At 42.6% G+C, this 14,041-nt stretch overlaps 1 protein-coding gene across 5 annotated transcripts in view; it reads left to right on the forward strand.

The window, feature by feature from the left end:
* The first annotated feature begins 1,631 nt into the window (after positions 1-1,631).
* phldb2b (pleckstrin homology-like domain, family B, member 2b) overlaps positions 1,632-14,041 on the forward strand; it is a 68,593-nt gene continuing 56,183 nt past the window's right edge. For 2 of the 5 annotated variants that reach the window (XM_061804864.1, XM_061804866.1), the window contains exons 1-4: positions 1,650-2,100; positions 7,659-7,715; positions 10,827-10,950; positions 13,660-13,758. In XM_061804864.1, the coding sequence (XP_061660848.1) occupies positions 2,068-2,100; positions 7,659-7,715; positions 10,827-10,950; positions 13,660-13,758 (313 nt within the window). In that variant the 5' untranslated portion in view covers positions 1,650-2,067. Of the gene's footprint in view, positions 2,101-7,658; positions 7,716-10,826; positions 10,951-13,659; positions 13,759-14,041 lie in introns of all 5 variants that reach the window. The other 3 variants (XM_061804870.1, XR_009792674.1, XM_061804867.1) reach the window with 3 other exon arrangements.

Consider the following 14,041-nt stretch of genomic DNA (forward strand, 5'->3'; position numbering starts at 1 on the left):
GAGTAATGTTGCCCAGAAAACTGCCATCTGCAGCATAGACGTTACAATGATGTTTGATTTCAAAGGTTCTCATGCATATGCACCTAACAAGGAGAGTTTTTGCAAGTTACCGTCAGAACCAGAATCAATGAAAACTTTGAATTTCTTAATCTGGAGACCATAATGCAACCTTAGGGAGAGCAAAGATAGGATATTTCTTATTGGAATGCAGACTCACCATTCCATAGCCTATGTTGATGGCATTCTCTGCTTTGACATGACAGTTACTCACGACATGACCAGCTGACCGCTATAGAAGCACCATCCTTCCCTCAGTTGGCGTTGATGTACCTCAAGGGAGAGACAGATCCTGCCCAGCTGCATGGGTTCCACTGTGGTGGGAGAGACCAGTGGATCAAACCTGGCAACAGGTGTCTTGTCTTGGTTCAGCTGGTCACCGAAGCTCATTCTGCTAGCTCATTATGATGACCATCCCTGTCCATCTCGTGATCTATGAGCCCTTTATTTATCTTGAGGGCGAGGGCGATGAGGGTGTCCAAGTCAGTCCGAAGGTACTATGAGACCAAGTGATCTTTGGCCACGGGGCATAGTCCTTGAAAAAAAAATGCATCGAGAGAGCCCTGTTGTTCCACTGACTCTTACCTGCTAGGAGAATTTGTTTGCATAATCTGACACCCTGACCTTGCCTTGCTGTATATTGATCAAGGAGCTAACTGCCTCATGCTCTGGATTCGAATACTGAAAAACCTGCACCATTGTTTTCACAAACAGTGTCCATGAATGACATTTGACCGAGTTGGAGCTCCACTCGGCACTAGCCCACGCCTCCGCACAACCAATCAGGTTGGAAATTACGAAAGCTATCTTTACCCGCTCTGTGGGGAAGGCAGCTGCCTGCAGCTCGAAATGGAATTTGCACTGTGTGATCAATGCCTTGATATTAAAGGAGTCTCCTGAGAACCTCTCTGGACGAGAGAGCGGTGGGCAGATGGCAGCAGAGATTGCAGGTGATGACATGGTGATTGAAGTGGGTAGTTTCTTCTTTGGAATCATTTTGATGAGCTTGTCAAACTGTGAGGCCACCTGTCCCATAAATGTGTTTTGGTGAAGGGCAGCAAGTCATTGGTCCAGCTGTGCGATGGCTCGTCCCTACACTTGGAAGGCTTCACGCCCCGGCTCTGAGTCTGTTAGGTCCGTGTTCTGGCCTGTTCATTCTGTCACGAGCAGGACAAGGGATAAGACACAAAGGCACAACTCCAAAATAAGATTGGTTAAAAAAGAGGTTTAATTCAGGTGGCGGTCAGTACATGGGTAGGTCGTCCAAAAGGGCGACAGCATCCAAAAAGTGAGGCAAAAGGCATGGTCAAAAAACAAAGCAGGGTGAACTCACTATGAGTCAATAACTTTCAACAAGAAATGTTGGAATGTGACAACGAAGTACAATGAACTGCCAACGAACAGCATGAGACCCGAGGTATATACAGTATGCATGGCATAATTAACGCAGACAAGGCACAGGTGGGGAGGCTGCCCCCAGGAGCAGCTGTGCGCAAGGCAGTGGAATGAGCATGCCCATGACATGGAGAGAATGAGGGGTCAGGTTGAGGTGGTCTGTTAACACCTCCTTATTATGTGGAGGGTGTGTGTCCTTATCCACTGAGTTGAAGATACTGAGCATGTGTAGGGGGTTTGTGTGTACGTGTGTTTCTGATAGAGAGGGAGAGGGAGAGAGAGAGAGATTCCCTCCCCTTGTTTCAGTCCTTCTCCAGCTTGACTTCCAGCTGCTGTCACATTCCTCGACACGTAGCTGATGGTGCTTGCTTTTTTGTTTGTTTGTTTTTTTTAACATTTATGTATATTTTAAGTACCTGCTTCTGTGTGCCATTGTGGCTGTGTGTGTATGCATAAGGGAGGATGGAAAGTCTTTTATAGGATGCCCATGCTGCACAGGCAAGGATTCTGCTGTCAAGAAAGGGACTATAATCGCAGCAAGAAACGTTTGCGGTTTTAGGGGGTATCTGTGGGGTTAAATCTGGATCATCAAGTGGCTGGATTCTGTTCTAAAGGATGACAGAAGTGGCCTGTCCAGCTTTAATCATGGTAAGCACACTTTTAATATATGCATGTCTATTTCCTTTCTACAATCATCTCAGGATTTTAATTTACATTTTCACCAAGTTGGGTATTTGGTGATTAACACAAACTACACAGAGTAACCTGCAACTAAGAGGAATGCAGGCAAAAAACAAAACATCTGTAGAGGACATTGAATTATCGAAGGTAAACGTGGGTTGTAGAATTTTAAAATGGGACCCTAGCCCTACCTTCTTCATTACTAGGTTTTCACATATGCTGTATTTGTAACCGGAACTGATTTTTGGCCTTTCTAGGCTTGGCACATTTGGTCCCTGGGTTATTTCTTTTTATTCTACTAGTTAATTTGTAACACAGGTTTAATACTTTACAGGTTGTTCAATACAGTGATCCGCTGAAGTTAATGTTAAAACCATCCAAGCAGACTTGATGAGGGGCGAGGAGGAGACATTCTGTTGTTTGCTCAACAGTACAAGTAGTCTTGTCTGTACTTTTATGGCTGGTTTCATGGCAGATACAAAATGTGTAGTGTCCATTTGAGGTATGTATGGATATAATACACATTGTCTGCTGTAGCTCATATTTCTGTATACTGAAATTGGCCCTCATTCACGTTGGTGAAATGTAAAACGAAAAGTATGAAGAGTAGCATTTCCAGTAAAATTCAACAATATAATAAGTACCAGATGTTTTGATCGTGAGCTGAATGTTGCTTTAAAAGTCTTGCTAATACAAGTCTAAAGATTTGCAGCTTACGAAAGCATTTCTGGTCCCACCAGTCTCTTTGTATTTTGGTCATACCCATTTCCATCTTCTATTTATCTTCCACTCTGTACTCTGTTTGCCTCGATTGAATCCAGCACTCTAGGTTCCCTGCCATGTGTGAACTATGTTAGAGATTTGGGCTATACTATAAATAAAAATTCTTAGTCCCTTCTCGGTTCCGTCATATCTCCCTTTACGACCCCCCCATTCCCAAATCTTAACAAGATTTGATCTTCTACATATGAGACTGAAGGTGATGTACGGTCTTTGTGGAGAACCCCACAGCCACGACTTTAAATTCAAAAGAGACATTTCCTCCTCCGCTGAGTCAGCTGCCATAACAATGAACTTTCCTTCCTGTGAGGATGCTGTGTTTCAGGTCGTAGGATGTCAGACTTTTGAAATAAAGGAGCAAGTAAGATTTGATTTGACAAAACAATACTTGTGGACACATACAGCGAAAGCCATAAAGACATGCATATGCACCTGTTTGTACCGCTTGAGTACCCTGATGTAATGGTTTTCTTTAAACTCTGTTTTGTTCAGTGCTAAACACAGAGTGCTTTGATGACAAGGGTGAAAATAAAACCCTTTTGCACTATACGAGTCACTGGGAGAGGGACTCCATATTATATAGCATCTGTGATACAATGATAGCTTTGTCAGGTGGGCGGAGGAAAACATGATGATGGAATGTAAGGCGGGTGAGTCTTGTGAGAGACAGAAGGAAGAGAAGGTTAAAGAAAGGCAGACAATGAGAATAATTCCACAAAAGTTTTAGTTAATACCATTAGAAGTTAAAGCATCCGTATTCCAAAATGTTGTTCTGTGCAGTATATTGACAGAGTGGGCTGTGTGAGAGAGAATCTTTTTTAGATTATTGACTGATTCTAAATCTCAAAGTCAACACTCAGGACAGATACTTGTATGTAAGTAGTCGGTAAGAAAGGTTTCAAGCACATTATTAGCATTGAGGGTGTTGATGTAGAGGTAAAGAGAAGGTCAGAAGGAGCTGCAAGTATTTGTAGCTCGATGGAAAGCCTAAAACTGGGTACTAAGAAAGGAACTGTAGTACTACACGTTGGAATAGCTGGTCGGTGTGTTATCTTTATATATCTATATAGTGTAGTCTACTAGGAAGAGAATGTTTATAAGACAGTGGTGAAGTCAGCTGTAATAGCAGAGCTGAAGGTGGCAAATGATGATGTTGAAGTTCTCTTTAGGAATGACCAGGTTGTATAGGGTTACAAATAAGATGACCAGAAAGACAACCAAGGTGAGATGTTTTGGAAACAAAGTTAGAGAGGGCATAAGTCACTGATGGTCTAGTGGTACACACACCTGACTTTGGTGTGGGCAGTGTGTAATCGATTCCCACTCAGTGATGGTGTTAATATTTGCCTTGCAACTGACTGGTGACCAGTTCAGGGTGTAGTCCGCCTTTCGCTTGAAGCTAGCTGGGATAGGCTCCAGGCTCTCCTGTGACTCTTGTGAGGATTAACGGCTTGGATAATGAATGGATGAAGGTTAGAGAGAGCAGACTGAGATGATTTGGACATGATCAGTGGAGAAATACTGACTATACTGATTAATATTAAGGTGAAGGTTGTTCGATATAGTCAAGGAAGACATGAGAATGGAGAAAATGGGCTTCGGTGGAAAAGAAGTTGTACTGGGATGATCACTTTACTGGTAACCTTTTATTGCTCAGTGACTGTGTCTTTGTCTCAAAAATACTCTCCTGCAATTGACGGTCTGTTGTCGTATATGAGCAGCCCCAACTACCAGAAAGAAATTCATTGTTTTTGAAATATTTGACAAATAGAGATGATTCTGATTCTGCAGAGGTTGACATCCTCTGGTGATCACTAATGGCGCCAGCTGAAAGGAAAACACAATTCCAAATAAGATGGTGCTTCTATAGCTCATCAGAAGTTAGAGAGTGTGTTTCCTCTTTGCTGAATGTGTGTGATTTAATATAAATTTTGTACAGTACAGGTGGCACGTTGAAACAGCTGTGGAGTGTTAGCCTTACAGTTATGAGGATCATGGGTGGGTTTTCTCCGGGCACCCCAATTTCTTCCCAGATCCCAAAAACATGCATTAATTGGAGACCCTAAATTGCCCCTACATATGATTGTGAGTGTGCCTGCTGCCGGTCTCCATGAGCCCTGCGATTGGCTGGCAACCATTTCAGGGTGTACCATGCCTCCTGCCTGATGACAGCTGAGATTGGCTCCAACACTCCCGTGACCCCTGTGACGACAAGCGGCTCAGAAAATGGATGGATGGATGGATGGATGGATGGATGGATGGATGGATGGATGGATGGATGGAGGGATTACTAACAGTTCTGTAATATTCTTGTCATTCATTCCCCACTAGGGTCATTGCTGCCATCCAACAGTAAAGCGAAAAAAGTAGTAAAATTTGAAATTAATGATTAGTGACAGATTCACTGAAAAACAAACAGAATTTATGGTTTGTGTGGAAAAAGGTACAAACATCTCTGTTTTGCTGCTCAGTACAATATAGCTGCAATGACAATAATAGAAGAAAATGGATGTCCACCAGGAAGTGAGTTGCATTATTCTGTACTGTACAGTATGTCAAGAGACTCACTTCCAAGAACACATTCCTTCTCCCTCTCATGTTATTGCCAGTTCTTACATCAACTAAGCGGTCAAGACGGAGAAGTGTCTGCCACTTTCCAATCTTCTATTTCTGGCTCATGTCAGTCATCACATTTTTCCTTTTCACTGGTACTCTTGTTTGCTATCATCACCAAACTTCAAGGAAAAGCATAACATTTTTTTTTTAGTTATTACCTGAGATGTTCACTGAACTGAAATTTTGTGTAACATATGATAAGGATAAGGAAAGAATCACCGTGGCAGAAATGCAATCTTTATGTCTGGATGTGGGTCGCCATACCACAGTGCTCTGACTCAACTAGAGCACAAAAAGACTACAAGTGAACATGTCTGCGCCTGCCCAGAGATGGGAGTTCACCTGGTGCGACAAGAAAGTAAATATCATGTGAAAGATGACAGAAGATGAAAAGAACAAAAGGAGAAAGAACAATACTGTCATTGGTAAAAAGGTTTTCCATCAAGAATTTTGGGACCGGTGTTGTGTGGTTCCACATCTTATCATTCAGCATTTGCTTTGTGTACAGATATGAAAAGCAGAATGTGGTGCCTATAATCTTCATTTCATCAAAAGGAGCTGATGTGTGACTTTATGTATGGATGTTTATGTATTACGCATGTGGGCTCTAGGCGTGAGTGGGTTTGTGTAAATGAAAAGGCAGTGACGGTGTCAAAGCAGCACAGGAAACCGCAGAGGGGAAGTTGGCCCTGAATTCGGGGAAGTGGTTTGGAAGTGATTTTGATTTGCTTTTCCCTAAACTGGTGATCAGCTGTGCTAGTGAAACTGTTGCAGAAATGAAGAGAAGGAGGGAAAGAAACACTCACAAATCATTCTTTATTAAAGGGATAATGTATGATTTCATGGTGTAACATGAGAATAAAAGAAGAGAGAAAAGGAACATGAGGATTAGGTTTCCTCAATGCTCAAATTATCCTTGTCTCATCATTATTATCAATCCATCCATCCATCCAATCAATTTTCTTAGCTGCTTATCCTCACAAGGGTCGCGGGGAGTGCTGGAGCCTGTCCCAGCTTTCAACAGGCAGGCGGCGGGGTACAACCTGAACTGGTTGCCATCCAATTGTAGGGCACATCGAGACAAACAGTCGCACTCACAATCACACCTAGTGGCAATTTAGAGTGTCCAATTAATGTTGCATGTTTTTGGGATGTGGGAGGAAATCGGAGTGCCCAGAGAAAACCCACGCAGGCACGGGGGGAACATGCAAACTCCACACAGGTGGGTCCGGGATTGAACCCAGGACCTGAGAACTGTGAGGCCAACACTTTCTTATTGCTGCACCATGCCGCCCTCACCATTATTTGTCAACGTTAAAATCCAAAAGGTCTAAAACAAAAGCATTTTTTTTCTTAGTCTTTTGGTTTTAGCTTTTAATGTCCTTAACTGTCTGCCTGGGTAACAGTTGAAACTCCGAGTGTCCAGAATGGTCCTTGAAGCTGCACATAAATTACGTTGCCTTCCTTAGACAATAAGAACTGTAGAGAGGAAGGAAGGAAGCAGCCAGTAATCCTCTGGACCTTGGTGACGACCCAATGGAGTACTTTCCTGTGTGTGAAATATGAGGAGCACATTTTGCATTGATATAATTTTATCCAAATTCCCATAATTTGGCAGAGTGACCAGATTTACACAAAATGAATTATTTTTGAGACACACACAAACGCTAGGCACAACCCGCTGTAATGATACTCTCTAACTATCGAGTTGAGAGAGCTCTGTAGTCATGAAACATTGCTGGAAGCTCTAACCACTGTGAACTCATGTGTATTTTTATGTGTTTGTTTGGCTCTTAAGTGGTATTTCCCCCTTGGAACACTTTCACTGAAAAACATTTCTCTCATGTGCCAGCTGAGCATGCAGAGCACAGCTGTTTTTAAAACTTCTTATGTGGAGCTAGAACATATGTTGAATGTAGTTATATACATGCGGGTATATATTTAAAGTGTCGTGGCATTATCATAATTTCTTATAATTTCTCATTATCATTTGCGTAAATATGGTTGAACCCTGTGTTATCTCTGATGGACGGCCTTTTAAAACTCAGCCCAATACATTGTACCCTTTTGAGGAAAATGTGAATCTCTGACCCTGACCTCATTTGACGTACTCTAATTCTCTGTTGCAGGACTCTGAGATTATGTCCCAACCTGAATCAGATCAGATTCTCCCAGTTGAACACAAGGTGAAAGACATTATGCATGTTCTTTAAATTTTGTAAGGGTCCAAATGCCCTGACTTTGTGTCTTAAGTCCACTCAGTGTCCATATGTCCTTTACTTTAATAGGCTTGATACTCCGACATGGTATAGAGCTCGTGCACCTACGTCACCGAAGTCGTGTGCCAAATTGCAGGTCAAACAAACCATTGTTCAGTCCTAAGTCGGTTGGAGACGACACGCAAATATGTCTTTTTGCACGACATCCAGAGTTTTGTCCAATACTGTTAGATATTTAGAAGGTGAAAAAAAACAAAGGTACGTGGAAAAATTACATAAACTCAGCATAGAGGACCCGTATTTAATGCCAAAGTCGATGTTTTCGCCGATAAAAAAATTGGACTGTAATTTTGCTTCTGCTTGTCTTGGACAACTTGATGTACACATGTATCTGGTGAGTAAGTCATTGAGATTTACATGGAAAATTTTGAAAGCGTATAAAAGTCTGGATGTATACAAATACTTCGTTGCTGGATCTGTTCTCAATCAGGAATAAATCCCATACAGTGACAGGTTCATGGCTTGTGAATGCGGAAGTGTGTTTGGTGACACGTTAACCGCTACCAGCATCGGCAGCCGCTGGCTCGCGACCAAATCTTGGGAGGCCTTCGTCCGGAGCGGTCACCTTCTCCCGTCTGGTTCCTGCTATACCTTTGGGTTCCTTCTCGAGGATGTCGACCCGGATCGCCCCATGGGGACCCTGGTGCTTGGCGTCCTGGCCGACCTCCTGACCTGCTCGGCCGGACTCCTCGGTTTGGGTGGCCTTGACGGCCACCGGACACACTGGGGTGGTGGGGTTTGTGCCCTCCCCAGGGCCCTCTTCCACCCTCCCCTGGGCGGTACCATCTCTGACAGCTGTCACACAGCTGTGTTACATTTAGGTGGTGAATGTATCATCGGCATTTGCCAGTTCATTGCATATGCTTTACTGCATCCTGGGATACGCCGCAACTGTGCTTAAGTCCGCAAGTTTAGTGTAGAGCATTCCTTTGTCACAGCAAGCCTGTGCCTCTTTAGTTTGACCAGGTCTTGTCCATGTTTCTAAGTTTGCCTCATAGTCATCGGACCTTGTGCACGTTTTTGGATCTTGTATGTTGCCTAGCATTTTTGTGCTTCCACCTGTTTTGTACTGTCTTTTCGGGTTTGACCTCCTTCGGGAATAAAACCACACTTAATATCATACATTTGGGTCCACCGCCATGCCGCTGGCTCATGACACACACCGAGCAATTTAGAGTCTTCAATCATGCATGTTTTTGGGATGTGGGAGGAAAACCGAGTACCTGGAGAAAACCCATGCAGGCACCGGGAGACTATGCAAACTCCACATAGGCATGGCCAGATTTGAACACAGGTTTTCAGAACAGTGAGGCTTACAAATTGTTCACGGTGTTGCACATCATACGTTGGGAGATTTAACATTAAGAGTTTCTATTCCATTATCTATTGCTAATCGATCAGATTTCTTATCAAGTCTCTTATTGAGTCTCATTGGGTGAGGGATTGAAATAAAAATTTTATATCACTGAATTCATTATCATATGTATTCGATGAGATAGATAGATAGATAGATAGATAGATAGATAGATAGAGATAGATAGATAGATAGAGATAGATAGATAGATAGATAGATAGATAGAGATAGATAGATAGATAGATAGATAGATAGATAGATAGATAGATAGATAGATAGATGGATGGATGGATGGATGGATGGATGGATGGATGATGGATGGATGGATGGATGGATGGATGGATGGATGGATGGATGATGGATGGATGGATAGATAGATAGATAGAGATAGATAGATAGATAGATAGATAGATAGATAGATAGATAGATATAGATAGATAGATAGATAGATAGATAGATAGATAGATAGATAGATAGATGATGTGAAATTTCATTAATTTTCATACAATATTCATTTGGCATAGTGTCATTGATGGTGTAGCGGCACTCACGCCTAACTTCGGTGCAAGCGACGTGGGATTGTTTCCCGCTCAGTGATAGTGTCAATATTGTGCCCTGCAACTGACTGGCGACCAGTTCAGTGTGTAGTCATTCTTTCACCTGATGTTAGCTAGGCTAGGCACTGTCACTCCTGCAACCCTTATGAGGATAAGCAGCTTGGAAAATGAAATGGGGGAAAAAAATTAGTTTGGCTAGTTTGGTTTTGTCACTCTTGTCCCACTAAAACTCAACAACTCATTCTACCTTGGAGTGCCATATGTCATTCGGTACAGTCCTGTCAAAGGCCATGACTGACGTTAGCATCATCCTCCGGATTGAGAGTCTAGGAGACCGCGCTGGGAACTCACCGGCTGACTCTACTCCGAAGACTCTTTAGAAATTAAGTTTGATTTACGTACCTTCACGCGCCGTGAACTGGCGTAAATTTCACTTAATCCTTTTATTGAAGTCAGCTCAGAAGTCACCAGTGAGCATTTGTACATCTGATGGTACAGATGGTAATGCAACAATACAGTAGTCAACTCCTAATCATGCCATCCTCGCAACATACTCTTTAGGCTAGAATGATCAGTTTATCTTTGATCCAGGTCCAGCTGTTACAGTATGGTAACAGTTGGATTTTGGATTGGTCTGTTGGTTACAGTATAGCCGACTGGAAGATGAGGCACAATAATGACATAATAAAACAAGTGACTTGTTGGGTTATCATCCCACATGGTAAGAGGAATCAATAAGTGTATTATCAGGCAACCAAACAAAATATTCCAAGGAATCAATTATTCCAAAAAGAACCTGTTTCCAACTTTCATCCCTACTAATGTTTTCATTGTATTTATGTACAACACATTGTTCCAGTTGCCATTGTTCTTGAAGTGGTCTAAAAAATTCAGTGCCTGCAACAAATGACCTATCTTTGTGTAGATTGTCTTCACTTTGTCTCCCATTCATTTTGAGCTGGCCATATATTCAATGCAAAAACATTGTACAACCACACATATTTCTACTGTCAACAGTGCTTTAATTTAATTTGGACCAAAATGGAATGAGCATGTATTTTCTAACTACTTAATACAACTCACTCTTGCAATTGCGATTGTTTGCAGTCTGGACCTCTGGATCTGATTGACACAGGGAAGTGTCTCAAGGTCCAAACAGTCACACCTCATCTGGTTAGCCTGGGCAGTGGAAGACTGAGTGTGGCCATTACCCTGCTGCCGCTAAAAGATGGTAACGCACGAGGGAATGTTATGTGGTACAGTCACTTATGTAATCAAAAATTTTTAATTGAACATTTTGATCCAGTTGGTGCTTCTAAGACCAAGATTAACAAATTCTCCATGTGGGTTACAAAAAAAAGAAAATGCATTTAGTTCTTTTGGAACTACTGATGACTACAGTAAGTCATACCATATAGCAATGACACATAGTACAGTAGTGAATCATTCTCAAGTACGGTACATTTTATTCTGGGTGTCTACTGCCCTCTGCAGTGTATATCTGTTTGACTGCACTGTAAAGTACAGTCATTGTATCCTCTCTATTTTAATTTGATTTCAAATTATATTAGTTGTTTCTTTCCATACCATTTTCCTCACCCATTTACTGAGTGTGTGTGTGTGTGTGTGTGTGTGTGTGTGTGTGTGTATATATAAAACAAAGAATCTCTCTCTCTCTCTCTCTATTTATACATATATCCATCCATCCATTTTCTTATCCGCTTATCCTCATGAGGGTTGCGGGAGTGCTGGATCCTTATCCCAGCTCTCATCGGGCAGGAGGCAGGGTACACCCTGAGCTGGTTGCCAGCCAATCGTAGGGCACATGGAGACAGACAACTGTCGCACTCACAATAATCTCACCTGGGGGCAATTTAAAGTGCCCACTTAATGCATGTTTTTGGGATGTGGGAGGAAACTGGAGTGCCCGGAGAAAACCCACATAGGCACGCAAAAAATATGCAAACAAACTCCACACAGGCGGGCTGGGATTGAACCTGGGTCCTCAGAACTTTGAGGCCAATAATGCTTTACCGCAGTTCCATCGTGCTGCCGCTTTATAGGGAGGCACTGTGGCAGGGTTTGTGTGTCCCGATGATCTAAGGAGCTAAATTGTCTGGGGCTTCGTGCCCCTGGTAGGGTCACTCATTGTAAACAGGTTCTAAATAGGTGAAGGACCAGACAAAATGCTACTCCAAAAAATCCTATATGACAAATAGAAATATTGGATCGAGGTTTCCCTTGCCCGGACATGGGTCATTGGGCGCCACCTCTGGACCCAGGGATGGAGGTTAGGCTCAAAGGCGAGCACTTTGTGGGCGGGCCTGCACAGCCCGAAAGATTAACACGAGTCCTCCTTCCCATAGGCTCACCACCTGTGGAAGGAGACATAGAGGTTGGGTGTCCAGGTTGCCTCCTCTTTACAAAAAGGGGGACCGGAAAGTGTGTTCCAACTACAGAGGGATCACACTCCTCAGCCTCTCTAGTAAGGTCTATTCAGGGGTGCTTGAGAGGAGGGTCCGTCAGGAAGTCAAATCTCAGATTCAGGAGGAGCAATGTGGTTTTCATCCTTTGGCAGGGTCCTCAAGGGTGCATGGGAGTTTGATCAATGAGTCTACATAAGTTTTGTGGACTTGGAGAAGGTGTTTAACCATGTCCCATGGGGAGTGCTATGGGGTTCCTTCAGGAGTATGGGTTACCGAACCCCCTGATACGGGCTTTCTGGTCCCTGTATGACCATTATCAGGATTTAGTGTACATTTCCGGCAGTAAGTACGACGTTTTTCCTGTGAGAGTTGGACTTCACCCTTTTTCACTGAATCTGTTCATCATGTACACGTCACAGAATTTTTAGGTGCAGCCGAGGCATAGAAGGGTTTCAGTTTGGTGGCCTCAGTATTGCATCTCTGCTCTTTGCAGATGACATGGTTCTATTGGCTTCATGAAGTCATGATCCCCAACTCTCACTGGAGCTGTTCGCAGCCCAGTGTGAAGCGGTTGGGATGAAAATCAGCACCTCCAAATCTTAGACCATGGTCCTCAGTTGGAAAAAGGTGTTGTGCGCTCTCTAGGTCGGGGATGAAATCCTGCCCTAAGTGGAGGAGTTCAAGTATTTTGGGGTCTTGTTCACGAGTGAGGGAAGAATGGCGCGGGAGATTGACATGCAGATCTCTTCAGTGATCCAGAGTTTGTATCGGTGTGATAAAGAGGGAGATAAGTCGAAAGGTAAAGCTCTCAATTTACCAGTCGATCTACATTCCTACCTTCACATGGTCACGTGCTGTGGGTTATGACCATAAGAACAAGATCCCAGATACAAGCACCCAAAATGAGTTTCCTGCGCAGTTGGTCCAAGCTATCCCTTAGAGATGGGGTGAGAAGCTTGGACATCCGGGAGGGGCTCAGAGTTGAGCTGCTGCTCCTCCATATTGAGAGGATCCCGAATCTGACCACCCATTTTATTGAGAGTACAGTATATATGATGGTCTTTTGGCCACTTGCCAAGTCTGCAGTCTTCCCCATATTGAGCTGAGACAATTGAACCAAAGTGAAGAGATTGAATGACACCTAGGGAAACCTGTGCAGGTGCTTTGATTTAAGTAGATGATTAGTGTCTGACACTCAGATTAAAACATTTATGGCCTGCAAAATTTGGGGATGATTTCTTCACAATATACAATTTTTTAATTCCTCATTTTGTGAGTTTTATGAGTTGGAAGCCTAAATTATGTTCAAATAAATACTTACATTGTTTAAAATTTTGTGCCCTTAATATATAATCTCTGGAAGTTTCATTTACCGAATGGAATTAGGAAAATACCTAAACCTTTCCACAATATACTGTTTTGGGGAAATTATCTATATATACACATTTTCTATATTTCTTATCCTCTCTAGTAGAGTATATATTTACCTAATAAACTAACTGCTTATCTTCAAGGTGTGACCCGCATAGGGCGAGAAGATGCCACAATCCCTCAAGATATCACCATCCAGGGCCCTGGAATTGAGGCGGAACACTGCCTCATCTTCAATGATGGTTATTATTGGTTTACTTTCTCTGAGTGACATCTGATTCTTGTGTGTCTTGAAATAATCTTTTTTTTTCATTGATAAACAACAGGAAAGTCTTGTACAGTAGTTAAATAATGAGTTCTGGTATGAGATTATAATGATTCAGACAAATCAGTTCATGCTGTCTCTATGACTAATATACAAGTGTGACTTCCTCAGTTGCCAGTACTGTACACAGTACATGCAGTTCAAAGAGTGTATGGATGTTTAAAGACATATTTACTGATATACTGTATTGGTGTTTACTA

Source organism: Syngnathoides biaculeatus, chromosome 19 (genome assembly GCF_019802595.1).
Source record: "Syngnathoides biaculeatus isolate LvHL_M chromosome 19, ASM1980259v1, whole genome shotgun sequence".
NCBI lineage: Eukaryota > Metazoa > Chordata > Actinopteri > Syngnathiformes > Syngnathidae > Syngnathoides > Syngnathoides biaculeatus.